The sequence below is a fragment of the Crocodylus porosus genome, unplaced genomic scaffold, assembly GCF_001723895.1.
Source record: "Crocodylus porosus isolate Cpor-Errol unplaced genomic scaffold, CroPor_comp1, whole genome shotgun sequence".
Classification (NCBI taxonomy): Eukaryota; Metazoa; Chordata; order Crocodylia; family Crocodylidae; genus Crocodylus; species Crocodylus porosus.
In genome coordinates, this window is record NW_017728931.1 from 111,671,396 (window position 1) to 111,688,020 (window position 16,625).

At 37.0% G+C, this 16,625-nt stretch overlaps 1 protein-coding gene across 1 annotated transcript in view; it reads left to right on the forward strand.

Annotated features, from left to right (window-relative positions):
- Window positions 1-16,625, forward strand: part of BRD1 (bromodomain containing 1) — an 85,237-nt gene that overhangs the window by 13,656 nt on the left and 54,956 nt on the right. Inside the window, exon 2 of the mRNA XM_019543960.1 lies at window positions 9,467-9,623. Coding sequence (XP_019399505.1) covers window positions 9,467-9,623 — 157 coding nt within the window. The remainder of the gene's footprint in view (window positions 1-9,466; window positions 9,624-16,625) is intronic.

Genomic DNA, 16,625 nt, shown 5'->3' on the forward strand with positions numbered 1-16,625 from the left:
CAGTCATGCGAACTTTCCCATCATGTCTTTGTAATCCCAATTTAATTATAATTCTGTAATTGTATTAGAACCTTTCATACTTTCTGTTTCTTGTTCCCCATATTTCTTGCATTAGTGGTTCAGGTATTTAACTGTCCTTTCCTATCCCTGAGAACATTGCTAAGGATTCTGCTATTGCTTCCCCTTATTAATTTTTTTTTCCAGGTCCCCAGGCTCCTTATTTACCTCTGGGCTTTTGTCTCCATGCCTTGGTGAACCTACTTTAAAGCTCTCTTCACTAGGTTAGCAAGCTTGTATACAAAGACACTCTTCCTTCTTTGTCAGGTGGACCCATCTCTTTTCAGTAGCCCTTATCGGAGTACCATCCCATCACTGAAGAAGCCAAAGCCCTGCTGGCACCACCATCTATGCAGCCAGGTATTGATTTCCTGGATAGCTCTGCTTATAGGTGTTCCTTTACCTTTGAATGGAAGGATCAATGAGAATATGACCCAGACCTCTCTGTTCCCTTCACCATTGTGCCAAGAGCCATGTAGTCACTTCTGATCTGCTCAGGGTCACCCCTTCCTTATCATTAATGGATGAGCAGCAGTCACATGTGCAATAATATGAAAGAGTTGTAAAGTTTCCTTCAATTTATGAAAATCTTTATTTTCATGAAGTTTATGAAGATCTCAAAACTCAAGAAAGTTCTGACTCTTACACTGATCTTGTTTAGAGAATTCACAAGGGAAAACTTAAGTTCTCCAGCATTTCTAAGATTACTGTAACTACGTTTTTTATGTTACATGATAGGGTTTTTATAGGATGGTTAGCTTAGCTAAGAGTTATCATCAAGGTTCATAATAATTCAATATTAAAGTCTAGTGTATATTCTAAAGATATATACTCAAATGTACTTCTGGTCCTTAATATTGCTAGGTGTTAACTACTTTATGAATATGTATTAGCATTGATTTTCTGAGTTTTTCTTTAGAAATGTGAGTTTCTTATTTTTCTGCATTAACACAGATCTTTATGTGTTATACCATTTTTGAGCCCAGTGATTTCTTAATTCTTGTTCTTATTTCAAAATTGTTTAGATTTCAAGTTGTTGGTTGTCTCTTTTAAGCACGTAAGTTTTGGCATTTGATCCTGTGCTGCTGGTATTAGAAAAGGAGTTTCCGCTGTATAAATTTAATACGATTTTACTGGAAAAACATACATTTTTCAGATGTATTCTATTTTAATTGGTTTACATAGTTTGAAAAGTTAATGTGAAGTCAAGTATAGCAGAAGCTTTCTTGCAGTAGTCTTGTAACCAAGTCTTTATCCTGAACTGCAGTACTCCTGTTATTTGCTATTAAGTTCCTAATCGGTGACTATGAGTAAGCCACCAATTAAAGTGAATAATGCAGCATTATGTTTGGATAATGCATAATAATTGCTAGCAGAACTGATTGCTTTCAGTTGTCAATATTATGGGATATATTTCAAATAAAATCCTTTTGGAATAGACACACCAGTGCGACAGCCTAATTTCTAATGCTGCCCTTTTTCATTTTTAATCATACTTCAGAGGTAAGGTTTGGTTTTTGTATCTGAACCTCTCATCATTTGTACTACCTCCTTATTGTGAATGTGGATCTTACCAAAAGAATGCTTTATCTATATTGAATAACACTTTCAGGTGAATTTTTAAATTGATCCTTCTCCCCAAGAGTTTTTAGGAAAGTCTTCATAAAATAAAACTCTTACATAATAGAACAGTTATGCTGATCAACAAAGAAGTTATTTTAACAGCTTGAAAAACAGGTTATATGTCAGTCTTTTTAGAGAAGTGCTTAATAAAAGGATATTCCAATATTAAGTTTTTGTATAGAGCAGCTTAAACATTTTTGAGTCTTATGATGGAAGTATTCGTGTTATTTTGTTTTTGTGCGAGCACCTTGCAAGCTACATTTTTATAATTATGTATTATGTTTTATAATTATGTATGCTAAGTGACTTTTCATTAAAGGCAGTAGTAGTTGTCTTGGATTTTCAGTATGTCACAGGCCTGGCCTTCTTAATATTATTTTTTTCCAGTAGTTCTCTACTTGTGTGCTGTGGGGCAGTTGTTTCAGGTTAGTTGAGAACTAGTGGATAGTAGAGAAATAGTGTGCTAGGTTTCCTTATTCACCCAGTGAAATTGAAATTTATCTTGCAGTTGTGAATGGGAGTGCATTTTCTGGCATAAATGATAAATTGATCATGGACAGCAATTGGGAAAGGATCCCAACTATTGGCGTATGCCAGCAGTGGCCAACCTGTGGCATGTGGGCCACAAGTAACACAGGCAATCTCTTTGTGGCATGTGGCAGATCAAGGAGATGACGGGCAGCACAGTGGCAGATAAGGCAGGGAGCAAAAAGCACAGCAGTAAACCGGGGAGGGGAAGGGCATTGGAGCAGCACTCGGGGAGGGTGCATGGCTAATTTGTGGCATGCCTGCCAAAAAGCTTGGCCCCCACTGATCTATGTGCCCACTAAGATTTTGGAGTCACTGAAGTTAAATCTTAGCTTATTTCCCAGAAACAGCCATGGCATGCACATACACTGGTAACAACTGTGTGGCGTCTTGTTGCATCGTAACGTATCATATTCCTTATTTCAGTATATATTTAAAGTGGTTAAAAATATATTGAATCACTTGTCCAAGCAATACATTTTTGTATTTTCCCAAACCTGTGCAACTGAAACTTGGGACAGCAGCTAGGAGCTGGGCACTCCTCTCCACCCTTGTTAATTGCTGATGGTCTGAGACTACAGTTAGGACAGTGAGTCCATGAAAACATATAATAATAAAGGTTTTTTTCCCTAGTGTGGAAAATTATTTTCATATATAGAGTTAAAAAGAAGGGTTTTATGTGCTTAAGGAAGTAGTGCACAGTAAGCTGGGAAGTGAATTTAAAGTGCATTAACTTGTAAAGTAACTAACTCGCTTTCCTAGTGAATGCATCATCAAGTGTGGTCCTGTCAGTTTTGGGATCACAGTATAGACACAGTCATACTGGCTATGAAGTGCTTGCCCATACGCTGTATGTGAATAGCCTTGATATGGAAAAGTAGGTTGTATGTTTATCCAGGGTATGTACTTACCCAATCTTAATGAAAACATTAAGGTGTTTGCTAACCACCTGGTGTTGTCAGTGTCTTGGTATTAGTAGCTTTGAAACTGCCTGGCTTTAGTGAAACTGAGAAACCTTGTCAGTGGCTGCTCTCAGAGGCAAGTTCCTGTCACTTTCTGAACATCTAATACAGTGAAATCTGGTTAATTAGTCACTAGAAAAACTTGTAATTATGGTATTATTAGTTAATTAACTGAATCCCTTCCAAGGAACCTATTGATTTGTACGCAAAATGGGTTGGCTAATTAATCAGCAGGTAGTGGAATAGTCATTTCCTTATGTACAGGTGTACTAAACCACAATAGAATTGGCTTTTGTTGTGCATAAAAGGTCCTGACCTTGCCCTCCATAGCACTGGTACAATCACAAGATGCTTGGCAGCAGATCTTGACTTCGAAAACTACCCATTCGGTTTTGTATAATTATCTTATGTTTTGATGATGAGTTCATGGAAGAGCACAAAATGATGGTGATTTGATTTGATTCTACCCGTGTAATTTTTTTATAGAGAACACACTAGATTCTTGTAGTGAGAAATGGTACATTAAGCATTGTATGTATAAATACAAATCTTGTAGCGTTCTGGTACAGTGAACCAAAGTGCACAGATGGTACTTGGTTTTCGTAATTGTCAAAAATCATTTATTACTGTATGTCATACAACATGCATCTTATGAAAGTTGAAAACGGCCAATTAATTATTGGCACCAATTACTACCATTATCAGTCTTCCTTTGAGTAACAAATTAGCCTTATTTTACTATAACAGCCCAATAAGTAGAATGCCATAAGCTGCAAAGAAGAGGAATACAGTTTTGTGCACTTAACAGGAGTGCAGTTGCATCACAGGCTGAAAGTGTATGCATTTAACCAATACATAGATCACCAGAGTTTGTTACAATGTGATCAACAGGCAACTGCTGCAACTGGCAGTTTAACTGAAGTCCCCTGTCTAGCCCCTTTCATTCTGGGAACTAGTACAGCAGAACTTGGGTACTTCATATGGTTAGTGTTCTTACCCTCCTAGTGAAAATGACCATTTGCAAAATAACTGGGAGTATACAGAGCAGCAGCAAACAGCTGTGCTGGACTGTTGAGGCACTCAAGCTTTGTACTGCAGCTTTTATTTCAAAGGCTGCTGTTCCTCCAGATCAGCTGTGTGGGACCAGTCATGAGCAGCTGAATGAGGCAGTTGAGCCCGCCACAAACTGCTGTTTCCCTTGATTTGGCAACCCAGTGCAACAGATTTAAGTGGGTAACAAACCACTCAGATAGGAATGATCCAGGTTCTGCTGTTGAAGTTATGGCAACAAAACAACTCAGGATGGTATGTAAAGTATAGGAGTAATAGTAGACCTGCGCTAGGAGGGTATGTCAGTATAGGAGTAATAGTAGACCTTTTCTAGTATAGGCAAGGTCCAGTATTGCAAAACTGCATAGCTTCTGATGCTACCATTTAATTTTTAAAAACTTGAGTTGCCCCAATTTTAATTCCCAAATATGGGTTGCTTAATGCTTTCTATTCTTTCTACTACCTCCCAGACTGATATAAGGTATAGCATGAGGAGTATTCAATCTACAGCCCTGGTATGTTACATTTCAGTATCTTCCTTTTATACAGTTAGTGGCAAAAGTGTCTTAACAGTGAAAACTGCCAGCTTTCCAATGGGTTAGTAGTACACGGTTTGCTTCCAGCTCTGAATGAGTTCTATACATGATTTAAACTGTACTATCTTTGTAAAACATACTCAGGTGGACTGTTTATGTAAAATGGCTGTTCAGAAGTGTAGTAGGTATTTGAAATGTTAGGAATACTCCCAATATAGGGAAAAAGCTTCCTAATCAAGAGTGCTTATGTATGTGCTTAAGGTTACTTTAATTTTACCTTAAGCGCAGACGTGAGTTCTTTCATGAACAGGGGTGGACTTAAGACACATGCATAAACCAAAGTGCTTTCTTTAGATTAGGGATTATGTGCAGTTGCCACCACAACAAAAAGGTACAAAGGTTTTATTAATATAATATATACTGCAGATGTGATGGTGACATCCACACAAGCTACATTTATCTTGATGCTCTAAATGGAAGTGCATTTCCTGGTATGAATGATACATCAATCAAGAAGGGCAACTTTGAAAGGATCCCAGCTTTTTTGTCTCTGCCACTGTTAAGGTTCTGGAATTGCTGGAGTTAAATCTCTATTTACTTTCCAGAACTAACTGTTGTGTATAGTTTCTACCTGTGTGGCATACATGTCAATTCATTGTTTGGTATTGTGTTCTAGGTAATAGGAATATAGCTGCCAGAATTTGACAGCAAATGGATAACAGCAAGACTGTGCTTTGGCTTTGTGGACCTTATTCTTGCAACAGTAGGCGACACCCTATCGTGTCCCAAAATTTAGTGGTGCTGGGCTGTATAGATACCTTTGAAATGACAGGTCTCTGAATTACTTTTTGTGGCAGTATAGGTGTGATGGGTGAGGTGATTTTTACTACAGTAGTTGCAGAAATTGTGAGTTTAAAGAAACTCCCTCACTTTCATAATGTATCCTCTAACTCAATTAGAGAAAATGCATTGGATCATGAGACAACTAGAACAGTGAGGACACTGACGTAGGGATAGAGTTGGGGAATTACTTTACGGCCCCACCTCCCTTACCTGGCCAGTACCCCTCCCGCATTGCCCAGCAATCTGCAAGGTGGTAAGCACCATAATATAAAAATCAGTTTTTAATATTTGGTGCTGCTCAGTTCACAATAATGACTTTACAGTACAGAAATGAAAAATGGTGGTGCCACTCAATTCACAAAAATGAAAAATGATCTATAGAGAGGTGTTCCCAGTCCAAAAAGGCTGTGAACCAGTGAGATATGCACTCAGTAAGGTTGTTTGGCTGTTTTAAGGCATAATTAATAGCTGTTTCAAGAATATTATTTGTTTTTCCTTACACCTAATATGAAATTTAATAAAAATCACTCTTCTGGAATTGTAGCTTTAAGGATACATGGTAGATAGGACTTCAGAATTCAACAATCCAAAATTGTGGAAAATGCATTCCTACAGAAAGCGTTTCATTTCGGAGCGCTTAGAACCTGACTGACTTATATAACTCTCTCCTGCTAATTATCATAACTGTTGTCTTGTATTTTTGGAAAATTTTACCTTAGTCTCATCAGAAGGACTTGTACATAAATAACCTATACATGAAGCCCATTCATAAGTCAGGTATCTTAAAATGAAGATATGATTCACTTTAAATAATTGTGGAAGATCTGGGTCACAGTACCATATTGGGAGAGTGACAGCATATTTAGGATTGAAAGGAATCCAGCTTAGCCTGTGGGAACTTGGGACCAGCAGCACACTGCAGCTGGGCATTAAAAGAAGCATCCCCAGAATATTCCTACCTCTTCTGTTCCATCTACCAAGCCCTCTCTGTTCTATTCCACCACCAGATGTTGTAGCCTTTGACATCACTTGGCTATATGAATCGGTGGCAAGGTTAAGTAAAGATGCCTTAGGTACTCTTGGGGGTGGAAACTTGTTGCCTGTGCCAGGGGGCTGAGTTGCAAGTAGTGGCCCATAGTGACAAAAGGTTGCCAACCCCTACCCAAGATATTCTTAAAGTTGCTTAGGTGACCAGATTCTCTTTTGTCAAAGCCAGGCTTTTATTGACAGTGAAAGTGCAAGTCATTTCAGGTTTAGGTGTTCATACCACAGAGACTGCCTGTGCTACTTGTGGCATGTTTACTGCTGCTTGGCCACCCTTGGCCTAATACATTGAGTAGATTCTGAAGTGGTCCGTCTGTTCTCTGGTGTTTTTGGTGTGCTGTAGCAGGGGAGTACTAATTCCAAAGTACTTCCAACATCACTCAACTACAATAGTATTCAGTCCTTAATATCTCAGCCGTCACTGTTGGTTGTCTCTTTCTATAAGTCTGGAGGGGAATCTGGTATATGTCTGTTCTCTTTGATAGTCAAACTCCTGGCTTAGCTTGGATAAAATTATCTTTGAATTCAATATTCCCCTATTGAGCAGGATAATTATACCTTGTAAACCTGTTATGGTTGATAATTGAATGCATCTGATTGATTGAAAATACCTTGGATTTGTTCATGTTGAGGTGTACCTATTCTGGGGTCTCCAGGCATTTTTATGTGAATCTTTTGTAAATGATTCAGCATATGTTGTCTCCAGGAAAGCAGTGTCAAAATAGATATTGAATTTCATTTCTTTACTATAATGGACATTAATTCTATCATGTTTGCATCAAAGCAGATTCCAAATGAGGTAAGTCTGCCCTGGCAGCCTACATCTTTCTGCACCTTTTACCATGCAGGTAAAAAGCAGCCATATGAAATCTTTACATACTTTCTAAGCACTGTAGTCTGGATTTCTTTTTTTTTTTTTTTTTTTTTTTTTTTTTAGGTAACAGTTTCAGGAGTGACTTAGAACTGGTTGTTGAAAATCAGTGGGACTTAGGAGCATTAGGCTGCTCAGGCTTAGACAATTTTACCCTTACCCTCTAGATAACTTCTGACTTGTCTACCAGTTATAATCTCTTCCTAGGTCAGAGGTGTCCAGATTTTCTAGTTAAATTTGGAAATTGCACTGGCTTCCACTGCTCACTGTTTTTAAAAAAATATTTCTTTTTTTCTGTTGGATTAACAGAAAAGACCCAAAGAATCTGGAGATATATTTTATACCTTTACATAAAAGCACAGTGTTAATGTTTGCTGTAGAAATAAAGCATCTTTCCTGCACTTACTGTTGCCAGTTTTTGTTTTACTGAGACACCATAAGAGCACGTTAGTTTCCAAAAGGTGAAGGTATGAAGAGCATCTTTCTGAGTAAAGAATTAGCAGATTTCCTCTGCTCCCATGAGAATTGTCTAACTCTTTATGGCTTTCCTTCCTGCTCAAAACTGGTCATTGAAGCTCTGTGAGTTCCTTTTGTTTCATTGTGGGAATTGAAGTCAGAGAGAGCCTGTTTGCAGCAACAGCTTTCAAATTTTGAAAGGTCCCACCTAATTTCTCAGCTCTTAGTCTCGGGAATGTGTCATGTCACACATTTTACACTGTAAAGTATTCTAAACAGCACTATGGCCTCAAAGCACTAAGTTATTTTGATTCCTAACTCCCATTACTTTTTATAGGAGTTAGGTGCGGCTAAGTACTTGTGTGAATTTGTGTCTGTATAGGGTTTTTTAATTCTTATTTAAAAAAACCCTCATGGACATCTTACAGTGGCTGCAGATAAAGTAATGATCCAAGTTAGGAAGAAGATTAGTCATAAACTAAAAAGAGGTCTGCAAGAAATGAATATCCTTCCTAAACTGACATACACTAATAATGAATGAATGAATGTACAATATTTACAGCTGTTAGCTTTATAAATATATAATCTATCAACTGAACTGTTATTTGTGGTAGAATTTAGTCTAAATGGGGATTTAGACACCAATTGCCCAGGGTGTTTAGAGGTTTTTATTTATTTATTTTTACCATTTAAAAGAAAAAGGAAAAAACAGATGGAATTCTTTTCAGAAACGTTCTGATCCCTTTTGGTCCTCTTTAGGGGTCTCATAACTTGCTTTGTAGCCTCATCTTGTGATTCATATGTATGCATGATTTCCACTGAAGCTTGATGAGTTCTCCACGTGCTTTCAAGCACAAAGACTGAAATAATCACAGTATTTTATCTTCAGGGTTTTATTTTTAAATTAGAAAAGTCTATTTTCTGCCTACTTACCAAAGAAATGGCATGAATACTTTGACACCACAGCATACTTACGTATCTTAATAATTAGTGTCTTTTTAAATTTGTATGTAGAAAAACCTGAAAATTCAGTCTTTAAAAAGGAAAACTATAATCTGTTGTATAAAATAGTAATATGCAAATATAATTTGAACATTTTAAAGGAATTTAAGATTGTAATTTCTGGTCATCATTTAAATATCAGGTTTTCTAAACGTACTGAGATTTTACACTCAGGTCTAATTTGAGAATATGGTTATGAGTTAGCAATCCACGAAAACAGACACATCTTTTATATAAAATGATTTGTTGGTTGGTAGAAATGGAAGTGTCAAATAGCTGTTGTTTTAAGAATGTGTATTTCTTTTTTAGTAAAATAAAATTGAAGCAAGTAAAACTTAGGCCAAAGAAATTTTGTAATTTAAGAATGCCATGCCTTTATACATTTCAATATATATTTTTGAAAGAAATTGAAATTATAATAGCAAAATTTTCATAACCAGACATGTTTGATGCTTTGCTGCAAAAATTAAACTTTCAGTTTTTCCACATTTTAGATTAAATAAAATTATGAATCAGGTGGCCATTCAACGGAAGAAGCAGTTTGTTGAAAGAGTACACAGTTACTGGTTACTTAAAAGACTGTCTAGGAATGGAGTTCCTCTGTTGAGAAGGCTGCAGTCCAGCTTACAGTCACAAAGAAACACACAACAGGTATGTAGCACAATTCTTACTGAAAAGAAGGATTTATAGTTCTTTTAATTTAGTTCCATTTTATAAAGAGCAGAACAATAAAAACAGATTAGGAAACCTGTGTTTCAATATGGTATGATTTCCTTTTTAAAAATAATCTTAATGAAAATATCCTAGTAATACTAGCATGACTGTTACTTAGCCCCTGTAAACTTGTTTATTTTTTAAAGTCTCTTTTTGGATGTACTATTTTCTAGTGTGTGCTGTAGCAAGGCAATACTATTTCCAAAATACTTCCAACATCACTCATTAAAATAGTATTCTGGCCTTAATATCTCAGCCATCACTGTTGGATGACTTTTTTTACACAATTAAAACCCCAGGAAAACTCAAAGTGCATTTTTATTTGAAAGAGACATTAGAAGCAAATGGAGTAAAAATATAACATTGGCCAAATGGAGAGGAGAAAGAAAAATTCTGGGAATATCCTGCAAACAAGGGAAAGGTTAAACAAATACGCTGGATTTCAAGGGCGTGATTCTGCTGTTTTGTATCTGTGGTAGCAAAGATAACCACTTAACTCATTAATGGTCAAATTCATCTCTTTATAGACAACAACCTCTGTACTATTTCAGATCCATTTTAAGCCCCACTTCCATGTTTTACATAACATGCAAGTGAGGCATAGACTTATGCTGACCTGCATGAAAATGACTTTCAGTCTGATACACAACAGTTGGACAAACTGAAAAATCATATATATATTTAGAAAACAAATGGAAATCAAAAGGGAAACATCACTAGTCATCACCCATTTTTAGCATCCTAATTAGACACAGGAAGAACTGATGCATTTTACTTGTTTTGAAACTGCTGCAAGTTTTAGCACAGGTACTCTTTAAACATACTTTTAAGTAGCACTTTGGCACCTACTTATGTATAGTACAAAGTACTATGCATGATATTGGTTCAAAGCCAAAAGGTTCATGATTTACTATAGAAAACAGCACTGCTGAGTATGTGTGTGTATTCCAGATCAAAGGATCAACATGCTAATTAGCCTTCCCTCATGACTTGAACCCATTGTTCATGAGTCCTGGTATCCTCCAAAAATTATATGCTGATGGGGCGGAGGGCGACCTGAGCTTACTTTACCTCATGGAGGATGGGGCCATACTAATCATACACAGCAGGCTGAGAGAGGGAGCAACAAAGGGATTCTGGGTGCACTGTTTGGTGATTTTTGCGAGACATCTAAGAGTGGTGAAGAAAATAGGAATCATTGGAAATAGTGGGGGAGAAAGGAACGGCTCAGCTCTGAGAGCGAAGAGGAAATCTAAATGTATACAGTGTAGTGGCTCAACATGATTTGAAAAAGAGTCAGTGCTGAGGGGGACTGCTATCAGTGGGCATTGCCGTATATTTTAGATGGGTTGTACTAACCTATTCTTGTGATAGGTTCCCATCAGCATGTTTGCCCAGTATAGGCTACGTACTTTATAGGCGTACTCAGTGTTGACTACATTTAATCAACTTCATAGTTGGTTTCCGTTACTGACATGCTGCTTTTAGTAGCAGTTCAAAGCCAGACAATGTATTTAATGCAGTTTCCTTGTATGCAAATATAAGATGAGGGGTTTTTCCTCCCAAGCTAATTGGGTGGGGTGGAGGGGGATGAAGGAGCCTTCCCTTAATTTCGGTAACTATGGTACTTTACTCAAATATTAGCCAGTTAAAAAAAATAATCGAGTAATTTTAAAATGAACGTATCTGGAGCTGTCTACCAAAATATTGTGCAGGATGTACTTTTCCTTATTTAATGAGTATCTCCTAAATGTCAGTGTATGCCCATTTTTAAACCTAATTTATTCTTGAAACTAGCATAACTACAAATCACCCGTTTGCTCTTGCAGGCCTAGGCAACAGATCAGTGAAGTTGTTACTGTAAATATTATGCAGTGCTATTCTTCAAAGCATGGATACTTTTCAAAATTATGCACAGTCTTATGTAAATGTGTATATGTTCAAATCAGTCAGATGGGTGATTTTTTTACAGTCTTCAGGCTCAAGATCTTGATGAGTAATCTTTATATATGTTCTTGATATAAAAAAATCTGAAAAAAAAATAGACGGGGTTTTCTCCTTCATTACAAGTAACTTCAATTTTAGGTGTAACCAATACAATAATATAAATATCAGTGTTGTTATTACAAGATTGTTTTTAACTTAAACTGGAAGTTACTGCCAAAAGAAAGAATCCTAATTGGAAAATATGAACTTGGTAGTAGTTGATTATATATAGGCTTTGAAATCAAATAGAAAGACTGAAGCTTTATTTGTACCTTATTCCTTTAAACTCAAAAAGAATCCCATGAACAGCTTTGGTCACCCTTTTTTTCTTCACTCATAAGCTTGGAGGAGAATTTGCAAATATAAACCTGTTTTTCCTAGTATTTAAGAACTTGTCTATACTTGAAAATTAATGTGGGTTAAAGTAGGGTGTAAGTTTGAAGTGCAGTAGCAAGTCTTGAATTCAGGAATGAATGCTATTTATTTAGAATTAAACATTACCAACCTTTAAAGTATGGAGATTTTTTTTAAAGATAAGACGCCACACTGTTTTTAGCAGTTAGACCCCAAATGGTTGTCAGACTTCCTCAAGTCACAAAACCCTTTCATATCACTTTTTCTGCCACAGAACCCCTAGTCTTGGCTCCGTGGGCTGTGTCAGCTGACACAGAGCTAGGTGACCTGGCCAGCAACGGTAGCATACTGCCTCCCAGCCCGCTCTGCCATTATCCCATATCTCTTTGCAGAAAGCTTGATGATTTATCACAGAACCCCAGGGTTCCACAGAACAGTCTGAAAAACACTGAGACAAAGCTGCTCACTTCTGATTACTCCTGACGTTCAGGAGTCAACGTTAGGGCTGAAATCTAGGGAGTTGGCATTACTACTTTGTTCGCACTCTGAATAAGCTTGTTTCTTATAATACAGGAACAAGGGAAAGTCAAACAAAACTTAATGGCACCAAATTAGAAAATGAAAAAGGAAGACATACTTTTTTTAAAACAGCATAATTAACCTTTGAAAAGTTGCTTGCATTAGTTATTTTGCATAAATCTGATATCTTTTATTAGACCAACTCAAATATCTAATAAAAATACCAGATTTACCCAAAGAACCTTGTCTGCCAATGTCCTTAGACCAACACGGGTACAACCTACAACCTTGCAATAGATACTGTTCTTATGAGCTCAGTAGAATTCAGGAAAGTGTCTTGGTGTAAAGAGATGTCTCATTTCCTGAGAGCCTTTTTTCCTGGGATCATACAGATCAGTCTGCTGTGCAGTTTTACATACCTGTAAAGTATGCAAAATAAAATATGTTCACTCTCCCCATCCCCACAATACTGCTAGTTAGTCATGGCTCCTTCAAGTTATTCGCCAGTCATTTTAGGCACTCATTTGTCAGATGTTGTGCTCTCCTGTGCCACCTACTGGCAGAGGAGCAGCATTGCATCTTGGAAGGGATGAATGTGTGAAGGGCTGTGCCATTTTTCTTTTTGTCCTGGGTTTTGACTTGGATCAGTTGAGACATGAACGAGGCCTTCTCTACAGCCTGAATGAGAACGTTCATTACATTTGATGTGATATATGTTTTCTATGTTTTGTTTTTAAGAAGAAATAATGTCAGCCAAAAGCCTGGCAAATGTTACCAACATACTTCTCCTATTCCCTAACGGACACTTCTCAGGTTTCTTGGACTTCCTTCTGAAACTATTATTGCCTCTGAGAGAATTGATGGTATGGCAGTTTCCGTGTTTACATCAGAGAGGGTGATTACCAAGTTAAAGGCTTTCATGTGGTTTTACAACTTAATTAAAGCATAATTGTATCACATCACCTTTATGGACTTAAAGTACATCTGTGTTGTAACCACTTTCTCTGATTTATCGGGTTTTTTGTTTTGTTTTTGTTCTGTATTCTAATGCTTTTATTAGATTCTGATATATATTATCTATGTATCTAGGCAACCTTCTGTAAAAACAAAAAATATATGAAGAGCAGTGCCTTTTGTGATTCACAAATGCTGCAGCTGCAGAATTGGTTGCCTTAATATACCTCTTGTAGCAGAATATACCTGCTAAATCTGATCAAATTTTTCCTGTATTTTTTCCCTAATATTTATAAGTGTATACAGAGATTGTTTCACATTTAAATTGAAAACAGCTTGAAGCAGTCATAATGTTCAGGTTCAAGTTAGATGAATTCACGTCAGTTTAAATTTTAATTTTGAAACCTAATTAAAGACAAACGAAATAGCAACTTTGTTTAACTATTTCAGCAGTGAACATATTTCTATAATCAACATGCAGTTACTGAGTTAATTCAGAACAATGAGATATAGAGGCAGACATTTACTGTTTTTTTATATTGGCCTACTTGGGTACTTGACTGTCATACACTGAATAGGGGAACAAATATATTAGACCTCTCTGCATTACAGAAGTTGCCTCCAGTCAAACTGCAAGAAAATAAAAAGGAGATTTATCTCCTTGTCTCTGCTAAAGCTTCAGCAGCTGGATGCATAAATTCCAAAATATTCCTCTGCCTTGTCCTGTTGTCAAAATGTAGTTTCCAACGTATTTCCTTATGCTGGGTAAATTATTTTTTATGATAGTTCAGAAATTTGAGAAAGTTAAATGAAAAACTCTTCAAAATTGGAGGTTTGATTTTAAATTACATTCTGTAATTCACAACAGAATACATCGCTCATTTTGAAACTTAACATATTTTACATCCGTCCTCTCCCCTGCCTTTAAATTCACTCCAAGTTGCAACATTATCAATGTGTTGCAGAAATCAGGAGACCCCAGGTCAGATTTTTTGGTCTAGTATGACAGAATGTACAAAACCCAGGGTAAGAGCTTATGAACTGGTTTTTTTGATTTCATGAAAACTTCTAACCTGAAGTGGATAACTGATATATTATTTTACTTCATTTTAAACTTCTCCTATGCTAACATAATTATATGGCTCATTTTGATTGCAAAAATGAAAAAAATTATAAGTTCTATTTACATGAATTAGATGGGTTAGCCCAGCAGTAGCCAATTAATCTGGCCCTGCAGGCTCACATCATCTGGCCTACAAAGCTGGATTTGACTGTGGTGGCATTAATTGCTGCAGTTTCCAAAGCTGTGGCAGCTACTGCTGCTCCCCTTTCCAGATTTCTACCCCTGCTGCCTCAGGATCTGTAAACCCTAGATCCAGCCTGCAAGGTTCCCCACAGGTCTAAAAATTTGATGGCTGAGCAAGCAGCTGCAGCATTTGATTACCTTTGCTCCAAGAGCCACGTCAATTAACACCACTGCCACATGCCACACACTGCAAAATTTCCAGACCTGGTAAGCGCCCTGCAGGCTGAATGACACAACTCAGTGGGCTGTGTTTTGGTCACCTTTCATTTAGCTACTTCTGGTTAGTGTTGAAGTAAATGCATTTGAGTCAATTTAGACCAGTAAAAGAAAAGATGGATTGTTGGTGTCTAAGCTCACTCTATGCCAGCTTTGCCAGGATATGTGTCAGCATGTTAAAAATAACTTGCAAATACCCTCTCCACCCCCTTTATTTCTAAGGTCTCTTAATGTAAGCATAGTCAAAGAAAGTGTTGCTCAGTTGGTGTTCTTTCAGGTGTTCAGTAATTATAATGGCAGTGGTAAGCTTATTTTCATGTAAGTTGTGTCTGTATTTTGCTATAGAAACATACCTGTGCCCATTCAAAAAAACACATTTTTTCTTTTGAAGTCTGGGATACATTTAAAAGTTTTGACAGTGTAGTGGTGTGCTTTTTTTACACCGTCTTCCCTTCCTGACTGACATAATTATGTGTGATTGGGTATAGTTGTTAATTCTCTTCAGGGAACTCTTTTAAAAGCTATATTGGCGTTTACCTATAGGTATTTTGCAGTACTTAGCTGGAAACTGTATATATGGAAAATACCTGTTCTTTCCTCATTTATTCTCAAAACAGTTCAGCTGTTTCTGCTGAGTGCTGTTTGACATACAAATTTCCACCAATATAATTCTTTTTGTTGGGAGTCAGCAAATGTCAGTACACACATTGTGCCATCAGTAGCTCATTGGGCTTAAGGAGATTTAATAACTCAAGAAAGGTATTTTCCCCAATTGTGTTTTGAAGAGTGATAGTGATTCCATAGCTTTGGGTTAGGAACTTGAAATTTCAGAGAATGTCGTGGGATAAGCTAGAGGTGCTTTTTAATGTCACAATAAAAATCTAATGAATTTGTCCAGGCTATAAGTATCTAAAATGGCCTTTTTCACATATGTCTAATAGAGATTGAAAAAAAGGAGGTCTTAACCACTGGAAGAAAATGTACTTGAGATGAAGACTAAACCACCAGTTTTTCACCTTTTCTGCTAACTGGTGTCATTATGTGTGCTTTACAGTCTATATTACGGTGCATATGCTGGTGTTCCTGTTTTAAAAGGCGAGGAAGTATAGCTTCCCCATTTTATAGGTGGACATATCAATTGTACAAAGTCATTTCTGGTATATCTGGGAATAGAGCTTTGGAGCCAGATTCACAGCACATAAGCAAAGCCTAATGGTAGCAAAGGTGACCTTAAGCTACCTTTTGCTTCTCCAGAAACTTGGGCTACATTTGAAGCAAATATGGCTTCTGGCATAAGTTTGATCGGCCCTTGAGATTGCTTTAATTTATGGCAATGTTCCCTCCTTTCTGTGACGCCCCTACATTGAGGGTTACGAATATAATATAGGCCTTTGGCCTCTTTCTGTCCCGAAGGGCTTCCTTTGTTGCAAATTGTTGTCTTTATAGACCATTTATATAGATTCAGCCACATACAAGGAGCTAGAATCAGTCCTCAGCTCTTCTTTGGTAGACAGATTTTCTTTATTTGTTCTTGAAGTGCTATGCTCTCTGTAACCACCTCTAGAGCAAAAACTGCTCAATGTGCCATCATATATGGCCTTTGG